This window comes from Hordeum vulgare, chromosome 7H (genome assembly GCF_904849725.1).
Source record: "Hordeum vulgare subsp. vulgare chromosome 7H, MorexV3_pseudomolecules_assembly, whole genome shotgun sequence".
In the NCBI taxonomy this organism is placed as follows: domain Eukaryota; kingdom Viridiplantae; phylum Streptophyta; class Magnoliopsida; order Poales; family Poaceae; genus Hordeum; species Hordeum vulgare.
In genome coordinates, this window is record NC_058524.1 from 602,358,800 (window position 1) to 602,374,888 (window position 16,089).

Below are 16,089 nucleotides of genomic sequence, written 5' to 3' on the forward strand. Positions count from 1 at the left end.
CGTAAGTAAGATGCGATCATACTAGATACCATAGCAGTCACATAAACCATGCAACAACAAATTAGATAACGTCTAACTTATGCAGGGTATGCTTGTGATGTGATATTGACCAATAACATGATATGATATATTGGATTTATGAGACGATCATGTTGTAATAGTTAAATATCGACTTACACGTTGATGTTACGACAGTCGGCAAGAGCCATAGGGTTGTCTTTAAATTTATTTTACGCTTGCAAATGTTGTTGCTATATCACTAGGCAGTAGCTTTAGTAGTAACAACATAGATAGACAGAAGGATGCTAGAAACTGTATCAAGAAGGCCAGAACATACAGAGAATGACTACGCCTTTGAGCCATCCCATGGGAATTCAAGAAGCTAGTTCATTTGTTCCAGAGGGCTACATAGGAAATTTTCCTGTAGGGTTCTCTACTCCTTCGGACACCCCCCCAAATTCCTTCACCCAAGATGATCTTGGCATTGCAGTAGCAGTTTTACATCCAGTTCCTGAACATTCCCCATCTCTACATTTTCCCTGCTTCCTGCATCCAGTTTCTGTTCACTAAATACCCAATATTCTGTCTAAGGTATTCCTTTTGGAAAGCATGATGTTTTCCTTGAATGAATGTGACCGCCTACTCATAATTTACATTAGTTACATGATGATACACTGGCAAGGATCAATAGCTATACTTCTCCCAGAAATCTGTGACATATGATGTGTTCTGCATTATGCCAAAACAAGTTCCATCCCAAAAAAATTCCGACCGGCGACTTTGCCCATGTGATCTGTGAATCATCGAACCATTTGTTACTCTGATTCCTCACGAGAAGCATTCACAATGCTAGTTATGTCCTGGACAACTGCAGACACCGGTGGCCTGAATTCTGGCTCCCTCTGCATCAGGAAAGTTTCATACGAGATGCGTAAGTTTTATGCCTTTGATTCATAAGGCATTTGTGCAGAGAATGTCAAGCATCACTTATAGTATGCTTAGGAAACTGCATTTACTCATTACTAGAACAAAAATGAATTACCTGGATACAGCGGCTGATTATGTCAGCAAACCGTGACAATACTTTCTCGGAGCACTGCCCTCGAATAGAAGGGTCCACCATCTTGGACAGGGATTCAATGTCATGAAGCTGACAACCGGCCCATCTAACAAGATGTTGTTCGTGGCGTGGGCGTGAACTGTATAATTTTTCAGTTTTCACAACAAACATGCAGGTGAATCAGAGAGTTGTTTTCTTATGTCACACAGAAAAAAATAATCGGAAACAATTGAGGGAAGCTCATTGTGAAGCCAACCATGGGAGTTCAAATCTCTTACCTATCGTATGGTTTACGCCCAGTAAGAAGTTCTAGCATCACTACTCCAAAACTGTAAACATCGCCTCGTTCTGAAATGGTCCCAAATTCCTGGAATTCAGGCGCATCATAGTTCAGTAATGTGCGCAACCGACCTGAGAGCTGCAAGAAAAAGAAACATTCGTGAGTACATAGCAGTCATTTCCATGAACATAGAAGATGCATCTGTAATTGACCGGGAGAATTAAATAAGGTAAATGTACTCATTTCTAGTCAAACTAGAATATAAAGCATCAATTGCTACTGAAGCGATTGATTTTTTATAAAAGAAGTAAAGTAATAATAACCAATGCTCCATCCATCTTTTCTCTCAAAGGCTGTAGGGTGGCACAGGCCCATGGTTAGCCAAGAAGTTAGTAGGTAAATCAATCTATTATCCCCATTACCAGAATCCTCATTTTCAGACTTGAAAGAACACACGGTCATTCTTATTTGATATTTTTTTTTCATTTTCAGTACAACACACTGATTTAATGATACTAAAAGACTATTAGTAAATCATTAGCTTATTAGAAAGCTACAGAAAGACAGAAACGCCGTATCATGGAATACACAACCACATTAGGGAAGCTGATTATCAACATCTGACTTTTTGATACAGATTTCCTTAGAATGAACTAGCGCATGTTGCACCTGTAAATCACTATTAACAGATATGCTTCACATGCTATACTAACTTTGGGCCGAATCACAGTTTGAGATATATCACCATCAGCCCTTCAAGAAAAAGGGACCTTAACTTGCCCCATTTTTTATGTCATTAGAAAATGCAATATCTATACCACATATTACAGCTTACCTGAGTGACAGAACTTGAGGGCATCAGCTCTGCCAGTCCACATTCAGCTACACACACTGACAACTTATCATCTAGGAGGACATTAGCTGGTTCAAAATTCTGATGCACGATTGGGGGTTGGAAGCTTTCATGGAGATACCTGCGGAGAAAAAGTAATTCGGAGTATAAATGTCCACACATGTTAAGAGAGGCAGATATGGACTGCATCAAACTATAATTTGGCTTACTCTAAGGCTTTTCCGGAACTAAGAGCGACCTGGAGGCGAGCATTCCATGATAGATCAATGTCGATTTCCTCTCTATCATGAAGTGCATCATCTAGTGTTTTTCTGCTAAAGTGGTTGTATACAAGTAGTCGCTGTCCATATTCAGCACAGTACCCAACCAACTCAAGGGTGTTGGGATGCTTGATCTCTGAGATAAGCGCAACCAGTTCTAGAAAGTCATCTACTGATACTCTTCCGTTAGGATTGTCGATCTTCATAACTTCCAATAACTACAAAGAATAGAATAAATCAGGCATAATGTTTGAACTGCACGATGAATCACGAGCTGCATTGTACACTGATATAAGTAGTACTTCATACCTTGCCTTCAGGAAGCTCAGCTAGGAATACCTTTCCTAATCTACTCTCCCTTATCACGTTCTGCTCTCTGAAATTGCTTGTATATTGCTGAAGAGATGCAACAGAGTAGGGTATGGCAGAAGTTGGGGTACTTGTCGTTGGTGGAGGGCTGTATCTCTTTTCTGGAGTAACAATGGGCTTGGGCTGTACAACAACTTTTTCAGCAGGGGGTGGTGGAGGTGGAGGTGGAGGTGCTGCAACTGCAAAAAGTTCCGAGTCTGTCCGATCCAAATTAATTATGTGCTCCTTTCGGTTTTCAGCAGGCTTCTTTGGGAGAGCTGCAAGCAATTGCACAGAACTTAACATTTTAACTTGGTGAACAGCATGTCAAAATTAGACTGTCCTTGTTTCAAGGGCTTCATACCTGCTGCGGCCAAACTTGACCCGCGGCTCCTCTTTTCAAGGGTCTCACCTGGACCTAACAAATAAAATATCTTCAACTAATACAGAAAAAATAAATCAAGAACACCCTGTTCTACCGGTATATGCACAGAAGTTTACCTTTTTTAGTATCATCCCTTTTTTGCACTGAAGCGGGCATATTTTGGGGTTCAACCCTATGATGCACCCTTCCCAGCTGACTTCTGTTATAATCATATCTTGACCGTCTCTCTTGGTACTTGGACAAACAAAATATTACCAGCAGGACTATACATATGAATAGCACTATTACGAGAAGAACAAATCCGGCAATCTTGAGCTTTTTTGATGAATTATGTTTCTGAGATGACGAGGTGCTATCTCGAGTAGTTGATCCATCAGAAGGGTTTGCGGGCGGAGGGGATTTTGAAGGGGGTGATGGAGGCGACGGTGCTCTTGTTGGACTTAGATCTATAGGCGTTGTTGTTGGTGTTGGGGCTTGTTTTGGTCCTGCTGGTGTTGGAGTTGGTGCTGGTCCTATTGATGAAGGCGGTGATGCTGACGGGGCTATAGTCGTATTAAATGGATTACCATCCTTTCTGCACTGGAATTATGTCAGTCACTTAACAAGTCACACAAAATCAATGCAATTAAATATCGAGTTCTTCAATAGAGAGATGAAACAACGTCAACATTAGACAATGTGATAGGCTGATAGCTATTGCAACTAGGCTGACACTAAGAGAGAGATGAATAAACGAATGAAGAGGCTTTCTTACTTGAAAGTAGGTATGTTCTCTAATTTCGGAGGTACTGGTCCAGAAAACAAGTTGTTCTCTACATTCCTGATCAGAGTAAGGAACTGATAAGTAACAAAGCGAAACATTCATTATTTGGAGTAACATCTTTACCACTAGAACAGAATATGGGTTAAACTTTATACTTTGGTACCAGTACCAATAGCATTGTTCTCTCCTAGCAATTCAAACCAAGCAAATATATATCGTTTCCAAAGAAAAGTTCAGAAGCAAAGAAACTGCCTATTGGGAAATTAATTGCTGATGTGGTACCTGTTTAATAAAAAACTGCAGTAAAATGGAAAGATGCATTGGCTTCTCGAAAGAAGAAACCATAGTCACAGCGGGAAACCATTGCCTCCAGAAATAAATGAAAGACAGATGACAGAAGTGCTTCCTACTACCAGAAGGTATCAAGAGACATGGAATAGTGTTTTAACTCCTTAATATATTGTGCGGAACATTCAAAAGGCATAAGCTTTGTGTGTCGGCCACCATGATCTTATAGACATTTCCTCTGAAGACAAATATTGTGCAACTGATGGCTTGATGGTTTTGTAAGTAACTAACTATCTAAGGCTCTGTGCGTCAACCAATGCAGAGGCTGGGGGGCATGCCTCTTTTTCGAAGAAAAAGTAAGTAACTGACTAAGCACATAATAATGTAAATATTAAATGCCTTCTATTCAATTTTCTAAGATAACTGAAAGAGCATGATATAAGGAAGAAGACATTGAGGGATTACAGGTCTTTGATGGGGAGATCCTGCAAGTTGTCAAGGGTCCCTGACAGTTGATTGTTTTGTATGCGCCTATCATATAATAGTTAACAAAATAAGGAAACAGAAACGATTTGGGCAAATAGGAACGCGAAAGGTAAGATGTAAACTCACAATGTAGTCAAAGATGATAGGTTTTTCATTGAAGGTGGTAACACACCAGTAAAGTTGTTCTCAGAAATATCCCTGTAACGAAGCTTTATCAGCAATCAATTAATGCATCATCCTGATCGACACATATAAAAGTGTATGAAATAGGGATACATCTTACAGATTTATAAGTCCAGCAAGTGAATCGAAAGCATCTGGCAGTTCTCCATTCAGATGGTTGACGTTGAGTGACCTGGGAAAATAAGGATATTAAGAAATGCACTTAAAAAAACAAACTAGCATGAGTATAGTCTCGCTGAGAAAAAATAGAAGAGGAGTTTTACATGGCTGATAAACTTGTAAGTTTGGACAATGAACTCGGAATACTTCCAGTGAGCTGATTAGCAGAGAGGAAACTGCAGCAAGAAGGGGTAAATATTAAGCCATCAGACAAATTATATCTCAAACACTAAAAGAGTTGTAAAGAAGATAAAAAAAAACCACGTACAGATTCTGCAGTGTGGGAGGTAGGTCTTCTGGTATAGTTCCACCAATATTATTGTTACTAAGATCTCTACGGGAACAGGTAGAATTAAATCAGCAATAAACTTTATTTGGATACAGAAACCATAAACTAAACAAGCGGAAGAAGCCACAAAAATATCAGTGTTTTCTTTTACTTTGGCGACAATGGCGAAACGGGATATATACAAGGGAATGATGAATTTCAACAAAGAATAAATTTACTGCATTAGCACCCTTACATGGTGGTGATTGAAGTGAAGTTCCCTAAGCTGCTCAGCTGCCCTCCGAGGTTCGCGACATTCATCTTTCTAGAAAATGAAAAAATTTATAGATAGTCCAAACCAAACGAATCAACAAAACAAAAACAGAGCCCAATGAAGAGCCTGACATACATTGAGGTTATGCTTGTGCCGGTGCAGGTAACCCCCTGCCAAACCTCGCCGCAGGGGTCTCCGCCGTTTGGAATCCACCCGGGAAGCTTTGGCGATCCCAGCGAAACGTACAGCCCGTTCATAGCGGTAACTAGACACCATGAAAAGGATACAAAGAAGAAGCCATGAGCATTATTAATAGGTGGAACCCATACAAACCCCCATGCTGCCAACTTGTGCATCACAGCACACATGAGCTGAAGGCAGCGAATTTTAAAGAACAGGATTGCACTTGCAAAAGCCACAACCCACATTCTCAAAAAAAAGTAGGCTGATGAAAAAAAGGCAGTGAGAATCAACACGTGTTACTTTGATCACCTTTTCTTCCTAGAATAATAATCCCCTCATCCCTCACCCCCCTGGTTTATGGCAATCAGCGCAGTTAAGACTGAAATACGCGTTGTGGTGCTACTTAAAGTTAAATCCAATCTACCATTGCTTTCCCTGGCCCTTGATGGCATCAACCTCCACCGATCCAGCGTTCAACCAACATATCTCTTTATCCGGTTGCTGTCGAGGACGATAGGACAACGGAGCAGAGGACACGACGTTACTGTAGGCCTCAGAAGTTGCCCTCGTTATCCCTGCCGAAAGGGACGGCCCGATTGCTGGAAAACCACTGAAAACATCAACTGATCCGAATTACATATGTCGCGGTCGATCGCCTCCCAGTCGCCAATTCTGCGTTGCCGCATCCGAGACAGAAGACCTAGTAGTAGTAGTAGCGATCTCATCTCATGAACCCCGCTGCGGAATTCACCACCGGAGCCGAACCTACGGACCTATCCTATCCTGAAAGCCAAAAAGCCAGAGAAGGTTCGGTCCCCACATCTGTGCGCTAGCTGTCAGCACGTTCGTACGGGAGGGCCGCAGCCGCCGCCGACACAATTTCACCGCGCATGGCCGAATTGCAGAGTAAAACTGCAGATACGGCGCAGATTGCGGGCTCGCGTGTGGCCCGGTTGGAGCAAGCGGCGGCGGTGGTTTGGCACGGCGAATCAGTCGAACTTCCACCGGCGACGCCGAGGTCGACGCAAGAGAGCCTCCACGGGCACACTAATATGGCAAGCAGCGAGCAGACCGAACCGGCTCGCTCGCCCCGCCGCGCGCACGCGCCGGGACGGCTGACGAAGTAGCGAAAAGGGCGAGGGGGCGTACCGTCGGAGGCGTCGGTGACCGCGCGCGCCAATGCGGCGGCCGCGACCAGCAGAAGCAGGACCAGCAGGACCCGGCCGGCCCCGCCCCCGCCCCCGCCCCCGCCGCGCGCCGGAGCCCGCCTCGTCATCTCCGCCCAAGAGTTCACACCATCCGACGCGCCGCCTTCGTCGCGAGCCCGCTCCCCGGAACGCGCGCGCGCGGGGCGGGAGCACGATCGGAGACTGTGCGGGAGGAGGAGGAGGCGGCCGGGGCGGATCCGGCGGGCGGACGGCGAGCGAGGCAATGGCCTCGCCGCCGGGGAGGGGAGAGGGGTGGCGGAGGGGTGGGCGAAGACCAGCGGTGGGAGTAGCTAGCGAGCGCGAGCACGAGCACGAGCAGAGCAGAAGGGATGGATGGATGGAGGGAGGGAGGGAGGGCGGCACGCAACGCAGCAGCAGTAGAATAATGCGGTGACGGGTGAAGACCAACGACGCGAGGAGGAGGAGGAGGAAATGCGTGGGCGTTGGGCTGGACGGACGGACGAGATGGCGCCGGGCGAGTCTTATGGTGGCGTACGTGCGTGCGCGCTCTACGTTCGCGGGCGGGGCCAGGGACCTACCCGGCCCGGCCCGGCCCGGCCCGAGGCGGATCGGGCTGGCTGGCGGTCCACGGCGGCGGCGGCGGCGGCACAGTGCGGCGTGGCAGTACAGGGGAGGGGGCGCATGTGCGGCGCGAGCTGCTTGCCTTGGCCTGGCTGTCGTGCCCCTGTATTTTTGTGGGCACAGCTGGTTTTGCCGGGGGCGTTTGTTTCGGCCGGATGGAGTTTTGGACCCTTCCTTCCTGCCTCTGCCCCGCGCCATGTTCATGTGCCATGCCATTGCTTGCCTCGCTACTTACCACACGATCACGATGCCAACTTGTGTTTCACCCGTGTTGTCAGCCGTGACCAAATGCTAAGCTTTTGAGATAGACATAGATAGATAGAGAGAGAGAACCGTGGCCGGATGATCATCGGCGGAGCCACGCACGAGAAGCATGTGCGTCGCGTCCGGGCGCTCGTGCTTTCGGGGTCACCGGCCGCACGCACGCACGCTCGCGTATATTGTACATTGTAGTACTAGAACTACTCGTTGCTGCTTTGCGTTCGTGAGCTTCTCTCGAGATATGGTGTAGGCATTTCCCTGCGGAACTTGCAAATCCGGTCGACCAAAATGCCTATGAATACGACCGGTCAGTGAGCAAGTGCGTCTGTTTTTAATTACTCCCTCCGTTCCTAAATATAAGTCTTTTAAGAGATTTCATTAGATGACTACATACGAAACAAAATGAATGAATCTACAATCTAAAGTATGTCTATATACATTCATATGTAGTTCTCTAGTAGAATCCCTAGAAAGACTTATATTTAGGAACGAAGGGAGTATATTTTTTTGGGAGTGATATGCGCCGACGAGCCGGCCCAAACTTTTGCCAGCCGTGCGCGGGCCGCAGGATCCATCAACCCCTGCGCGTCTCCAGTGTTGGATCCGCATGCAACATTTTTCCTCTTATGCAGCAAAATTTTGATGTGATGCAACAATTTTTTCAACGGTTGCAACAAAAAACAAAATTTATAACAAAAAATAATATCTACGTGATCGTAGCAAAAAAACGAAGCTGATGGTACGTGGTAGCAAAAGTGAAACGCCGGTTGTAGCAAATATTTACGTGACGTGTATGCAACTTTTTTAGTGAAAGGTTGCAGCAAAACATGATGCCGGTTGTACCAAAAAATAACACGGTTGTAGCAAAAGTAAAAAATATCGATTGTAACGAAAAATCCGACGAACTGGAGTTGCAAAAAATCCGACGTCTGGTCACGGCACTGCTTGCCTCGCTACCACACGATGGCAACTTGTGTTTCACTCGTGTTTTAAGCCGAGTGACCAGACGCTGAGCTTTTGAGAGAGAGAGAGAAAATCGTGACCGGATGATCATCGGAGGAGCCACGCGCGAGAAGCATGTGCGTCGCGTCCGGGGTCACCGGCCGCACGCACGCTCGCGTATTGTACTGGAACTACTCGTTGCTGCGTTGCGTTCGTGAGCTTCTCTCGAGATATTGTGTAGGCATTTACTTGCGGAACTTGCAAATCCGGTCGACCAAAATGCCTGTGAATACGACCGGTCAGTGAGCAAGTGCGTCTGTTTTTAATTATATTTTTTTATCTGTGTAGCCGCATCTTTTATATTTTTTCTTATTTTTTTGGTCATTTGCATGTGGTTGATGAAGAAGAAAAAGAAAAAAGAATGAATAAAGAAAGATTTTTTTTAAATGAAGTCGTGTCCTACTTGACGGATTGATCGGACGCATCTGAGAGCCTTTGTATCGTCCTCATATTTAAAATAGATATGAGGAATGTCAGTCAGTCCAAACGTTTGAGATGAATATAAATGATTCGATTGGATCGACATTATATGACCGGTCATAGATCGAACGGGTTATGCGAGAGTTTAAAGTGGGTTTGATGGGGTCGGCTGTAGAGGCTTTAAAGGGTTCGGGCATGTCGTCTCGATCTAATGGCGTGCACGCCCGTCCGTGGCCGTAGAATCTTTCATTTCATTTCAAGCGTGCACGTACTCGACCACGGGACAACGATGCGTCAACGCATGCCCGAACCTGTTTGGTTTCAATAAGTCATGTGACTTATAAGTCAGATGACTTAAAACCAGTGACTTATGAGTCACGCATGTTTGGTTGTCAACTGACTTATAAGTCACCTTTCCATGCAAAAGTAGGTGACTTATAAGTCAGGTAACTTAAAACTAGTGACTTATGAGTCACGCATGTTTGGTTGTCAACTGACTTATAAGTCACCTTTCCATGCAAAAGTAGGTGACTTATAAGTCAGGTGACTTAAAACCAGTGACTTATGAGTCACGCATGTTTGGTTGTCAACTGACTTATAAATCACCTTTCCATGCAAAAGTAGGTGACTTATAAGTCAGGTGACTTAAAACCAGTGACTTATGAGTCACGCATGTTTGGTTGTCAACTGACTTATAAGTCACCTTTCCATGCAAAAGTAGGTGACTTATAAGTTTTAAGTTGGGGTGGAGCAACTTATGACTTATAAGTTGGGGTGACTTATAAGTTGGGTCTATTTGACAAAATAAGTCACTTTTTGCACTTTTCAACTTATAAGTTGGTTACTTATTTGGAACCAAACATGGTCTTAGTCCGGTGATCGGTTCGTGGCTGGGAGGCCGACAATTGCTTCTTTTATTCGTACCTTGTAGGCTTAGGCTGTGCGTTCGACTTCCATCCATCGAAGTTGATGTGGAGAGGAGGACGACGGCGTCGTCATGAGAATCCATTTCCCGTTGTTGTCTACCGATTGGCTTGTAGTAGTGCATCGGTGGCGATAGTGGGCCTTTTGACTTGCGATGCACTCACCTCATGCTACTACTCCCTCCGTTCCTAAATATAAGACCTTATAGAAATTTCACTATGACTACATACGGATGTATCTAGACATATTTTGAAATGTGCATTCATTCATTTTGACTACATACCTCCGTATGTAGTCTATAATGAAATCTCTAAAAGGTCTTATATTTAGGAACGGAGGGAGTACTACGCACTAGGTGTTGCTCTTGAGACCAGGTCATTTCTGAATTGCATGAGTGTGCATGCACGCACCATTTTTTACGGGCTAAATATTATATACTCCCTCCGTTCCTAAATATAAGTAGTTTTAGAGATTTCATTAGAGGACTGCATACGAATGTATATAGACATATTTTAGAACGTAGATTCACTTATTTTGCTTCGTATGTAGTCCACTAGTACAATCTCTAAATAACTATATTTAGGAACGAAGGGAGTAGTTGCTTTTCGGAATTATGAACCCACCTTAGGGCATCTCCAACGACGACAACAAGCCGCCCACATACATGCTGTCAGAACCGTGAAAGCCAACGTGAATCTGTATCGGTTTGTCGAACGGTTCAGACATGTTTTTTTTCGTAAATCAAAGACAAATATGGAGGCATTGCGAGCGTTCGGAATGCTTCCAAACTCGCATTTGACCGCCCTGACTCACCCAAATCCTCCGCCTGCCCCTCCCGCGTTTTTCATCCCACGTGCCACTTGCCGTGTCGCATTCATGTCGGCTCAGATAATGCAGCCGCTGACATTGATGCCGACGGTTTGATCGGACGAAAAGGCGGTGCAGACGGACGTGACCTTTTGAGGGTCGTCGTTTAAATGGGGATGCTGCATCTCGAGAAACCAATTCCGACCGCTGCGCCCCATAGAACCGGGCTGACCGTCCCTCCACCTGGCATGCCACAACTATTTAATCCCGACGCTGGCGACAAACAAATCCACACAGCCCCTCCCGAGCACTGCACCGTTTTTCTCCCTCTCGCCGAGTCCTTCATCCTCGTCGAGTCCAGCAACGATGTCGCATCGACGGGCAACACGATGAAAGTTCCTCGTCAGACGGATCATGGTGTCGCCCTCCTCACTCTCCGGAATCATCTGCATCCACGACGGCGGGCTTCTCTTGAAGGCGGCTCTCTCGACGGCGGTGGCGTGCGTCAATGCATGCGCACGCGACGGCTACAGTGGGACTACTTTTAGTCCCGTCCCGTCTTCCGTGTTTGTGGCCCGGAGGCCAACAGCTGCTGCTTTTTTCTTCGTACACGACGTACGTTGGATCCACATTCGAGGTTGATGCGAAGAAGACGTCGTGAGAAAATCCATTTGCGTTACTCTATAGCGCTTGGTTTGTAGTAGTGCATATCATCCGTGGCGATAACCTTTCGACAAGCGACGCAGTCACCTTCTAGCTCGTGCTCCTACTACGCACAGTAGTAGGTGCTGCTGTTGACCAGGCCATTTGTAACTAGTAGTATATCATTTTCTGTGCTCATAGTTGTTTCTCGCAAATCGCAATGATGAATTGCACCCAGCGTTGACCGACCCTAGCTTTGCATGTGTAGCTATCATTCAAATTTAGAATTTGCACGAGTTGACCGACTTTGCATGTATACTACAGTAGTACCGTAGTTTCTCGTTTAGAATTGCAATTTGGCAGGTTTAACTATATATCTGCATCTGCGTGTTTAGTTGACTTGTGGACATTGTTACAAGCATTCTTTACCTTGGAGAATTTGGGATGAATCGAGATCCTATGGGCCGAATTCAACTTCTCTTTTATGCATCAAATATGAAGGGTTGGGGATGTGTGTCAACACAAATTTCTTCAGCGTTCAGTCACACCGCTTAAAAAACTTAAATTACTCCAACTCAAAAAAAAAAACCCTTAAATTACTCGAGTGGAAACAATCTTCCTACACTAACATTGCCACGGTAGTACATTGTTTCCTCAACACTAGCATATTCATATGGCAAGTGGTGTGCTCACGCGGTTGCATATGCTAAAGACTATGCGCAAACATCATCTGTTTACGAGGAGCTGACGGTAGATTTGGTTGAAGTTTTCTCCGTGGGTGACGGATGAGGAGGATCTTGCACAAGAAACTATCAACGTGACGGCCCATGAATTTAACCTTCCCACCCAAGTGTGAATGATCTCAGGTCAACGAGGGGCATGGCATGGAAACTACATCCATCCATCCATCCATCCATCCAAGTGTCGGGCTTAAACAAAGCATTCTGGACAAACAATGACACACACACACAGACAATGTCACAGTCACTGTCATCGCGGTGTGTGAGTCTTGGAAACTTCAGTGCCCACTCCACAACAGTGAAGTTTTCCACGAGCATGCAAGCAGCCAAGCACGCGTATCCCTGTCTCTCCCTCCCTAGTCGTGTTTGACCGATCAAAAAAACACCTGTCTGTGATTGGGTACTGGTTAATCTAGCGTGCAATTCCTGCAAAAAATAATAATCTAGCGTGCATTAGGTGCGTCTGAACGGACGGCTCATAAAGAAGAGCTGTTCTCACGTGCATGCACACACAGTACATTTGTCTCGTCCATGAGATCGTAGATTTGGTCATTAGTTAGGATCCACTGAGGTACACGTAACAAAGAGGAAACCTGCGCTGTGTACTGTGATCACATGATTTCCCTGGGTGGTACATTAGAAGCTATTGGAGTATGTGTGTGCCACGTCTTGGCTCGAATGTATTCGGAAAGCAGGAACTTCTACCGGTACTTTTCGAAATGATTCTAGAGGCTCGAGGATTTTTTGTGTGTGTTTCAAACATGGATATCACATTGCTTCGCTCGTGGCAACACCAGCAAAGCAAAGCGGTGATTGATGGTTGCTTTGCGTGCCAATCTAGCTAGCTAGGCAAAGCATATTTTCATATATCATGCGACCACTCACAGCCAGCAAATACATAGCATATACAGAACTTTCAGGACCCTGTATATTTATTCGTGGGGAAACAGCTGATTTATTATGTATCGGCTCCATTGTTGTTGGACCGGGCATGGCATGGCATCGGCATCGCCATAGCCGCCGCGTAGATGATCTCAACAGCCAGATACTCAAGTGCGTGTGAGCTCGCCCATGTGACCGAAAACCGTACTCGGCCACTTGTTCCCTTGGTTAAATATACTCCCTCCATTCCTAAATATAAGTCTTTGTAGATATTTCACTAGTGGACTATATACAGATGTATATAGACATACTTTAGAGTATAGATTCAATCATTTTGCTCCGTATGTAGACCCTTAGTGAAATCGCTTAAAAGACTTATATTTAGGAACGGAGGGAGTATAAATTAATTTATCATCAAGGCCAGGATCGTTCCTTTTTAGCATGGGTGCATCTCAGTGGACAGTTTGTATCCATTAATTCGTCTCCGGGATAGTTTGGCTGAGCCATACATAGAGGACTGGCTTGAGTATGCCTGACGACCCGGGCGACCAGGATGATCCGGGCGTTTCAGGAGTCGCCGGAGACATCGTCGGAGAGGGGGAACACCGGCGAACCAGATCGCCATCCGACCTGGGGATCCCTGCGACTGGATTTTCCTCGGCGGGGAAAGAGCACCGGCTTGAGATCTCGCCAGAGGAGGAGGTCGACAAGCGGATTAAATGGAAGGTTTCATTTTCAGAGATTGGCACATCAGATCTGAAGGAAGGTAGAATTATCTTTCACCCGGAGTCAAGATGGATGACACTCAGGGACGAGGAGGATGACATTCTCGCCGGTCGTCATCTCCAAGAGGGAGATCTGATCAGTGAAGTGCGCATTTTTAGTGGACGTTTTTTCTGTCATTTGTGTTTCTCACATCTTGCAGGGGGTTCCGATAAATCTAGAAGATCTGCAGCCAATTGATGTGTCCTCGGACGAGGAAGAGAGATACAAGCCCAGACTAAACCCACCTCGGGTTGGGGGGAGGTTTTGGGTTCTTGCAGAAGAGGACATCGACGAGGTGGCAGAACATCCATCTCCGCTTGAGGCTCTTGCAGATCTTGCAGACGAGGAGGAGGAGGTTTCGGCGTGCGCGGAGGTGGAGTCTCCGGCGAGCGAGAAGCCGGTGAACAGACATGCCATCTCACCTTTGCTGCCGGCAGCGAAATCTTTTGAGCGGCGGCGTAGAACTGATTTCAAACTTAATGCGAAGGTGAGAACATCCAATGATGTGAAGCCATGGATCGGCCCGATTCCAAAGGTTAGTTTACCACCTCTTTCTCTGGCGGATTTCTTTAAGCCAGATGCGTGGAGTGTGAATGCCAAGAGCAAGCGGTTCGGCCGCAGCGGCTCGTCGCCGGCGGAGGCGAACGTGAGATCCTGAGCGCGTGATTTTAGGGTCAGGTTTTTGAATTCGGTTTTATCAGATGTGGGTTTGGATGGGCCTAATGAGACTAATTCGTCTCGATTTCCTGGGTATAAGGCTCAGAACGAGCTTGCCGTCGCAGAATCGGTCTCTTCGATGCTTCTGTCCCCCGGGTATACAACCCAGGAAGGGATAGAGCAGGTTGTGTCGCTACCTTCTTCTGTTATTGAGGGGGCGTTGTTGTCGCCGTCTCCTAGGGTTCGTCGTCTGCCGTCTAAAGGCTTTCCTCGACTGGGAACGAGACGTGTGTCCCGTGTTTCTTCCATCGGGATGGCTGGGCGTGGTTCTAATAAGCCAGACGGCGCGGCTGCTCCGGCTAAGGGTGCCGGCCTGGGATCGCTGCAACATCCTGGTCGCCCTAATGGACTAGGAGCCCGACCTCCTGCTAAGCCGGCCGCGACTCCCGCTGCCTCGGGCGGGCCAGTGGCAGGAGATAGACAACCTCCCCGTGGTCGTTGGGGTGATGACGGGTTCGATGCCTACGGTGAAGGTCAGCGTCGGGGCTCATCATCATCGGGTGGCGGTCGTGGATATGCATGGCAGTCCAGCGCCAGCAATATTGGTGGTTTTGCCGGTCCTCCCGGCAACTTCGCACCAGGAGTGGCGGGGCCTCCCCATCCTAATAGGGGGTGGCTTTCGTCAGGGCTGGGGTGGTAGAGGAGGTGGCAGGAAACCAAGGCCGCCGTTGTCGCCGTCGGTTATTCCTGTTGTGGCAGTGGCCGAAGCTCCTATCCCACCTGTCGCTGGCCAGGCGGGTGGGGATTCTGATTCGGCACTGTCCCAGGGTGTTGCTGCTGAACTAACTGGCGAGGCAGAAAAGATCATATCTCATGGAAAGCTTGAGGGCGGGGGTAGGCCTTCAAAGTGGGCTCGCAAGAAGGAGAAGATGACGTGCTATCATTGTGGCGAGACTGGTCACTTTGTGTCAGAATGCAAGGCTGATCTTTGCGAGTTTTGTCTTAAGCCTAAACATGGCGGGGCTGAGTGCCCTCTCACGGTTGGACCAATGCGGGTGGTGACTATCTATGGTGTTTGTTGCCAGGAGCTGATGTTCTTTGAGTCACCTGCGATTTCGACTTCGGGCCATGCACCTGATGTGGCCTTCACAGGTACGGTTACTGTGGCTCGTGGGACTATGTCTGCCGAGCAGGTGGTGAAGCAACTACGTGAGCTGGTTTCTTGGACCTTTCGGTGGGAGCCAGTACAGATTGCTGAGAATGTGTTCAAAGTGGTGTTTCCCACCAAGGAGGACCTAGCACGCTTGCTTAAGTTTGGTATGTGTAGAGTACTAAGTACTTCGTGCATGTTAGAGTTTGGTGCATGGACGAGTGAAGAGCCACAAGGTGTGGCCCTTCCTCAGATCTGG

At 46.7% G+C, this 16,089-nt stretch overlaps 1 protein-coding gene across 2 annotated transcripts; it reads right to left on the reverse strand.

The window, feature by feature from the left end:
- Positions 1-334: 334 nt before the first annotated feature.
- LOC123409827 (protein STRUBBELIG-RECEPTOR FAMILY 3-like) lies at positions 335-7,021 on the reverse strand. 2 transcript variants are annotated; one of them, XM_045102699.1, is made up of 17 exons: positions 6,940-7,021; positions 5,743-5,872; positions 5,590-5,658; positions 5,334-5,399; positions 5,170-5,241; positions 5,007-5,078; positions 4,850-4,921; positions 4,703-4,768; positions 3,941-4,006; positions 3,303-3,760; positions 3,166-3,219; positions 2,763-3,079; positions 2,403-2,671; positions 2,176-2,314; positions 1,339-1,478; positions 1,043-1,199; positions 335-902 (listed from the first exon to the last, which is right to left on the reverse strand). In XM_045102699.1, exons 2-17 carry the CDS (start codon positions 5,862-5,864, stop codon positions 816-818), a joined length of 2,226 nt encoding a protein of 741 aa, XP_044958634.1. In that variant the 5' UTR covers positions 5,865-5,872; positions 6,940-7,021; the 3' UTR covers positions 335-815. The 2 variants fall into 2 exon arrangements, with proteins under 2 accessions (XP_044958634.1, XP_044958633.1); XM_045102698.1 differs by having other exon boundaries at positions 3,166-3,213; positions 6,940-7,019.
- Between the last annotated feature and the right edge of the window lie 9,068 nt (positions 7,022-16,089).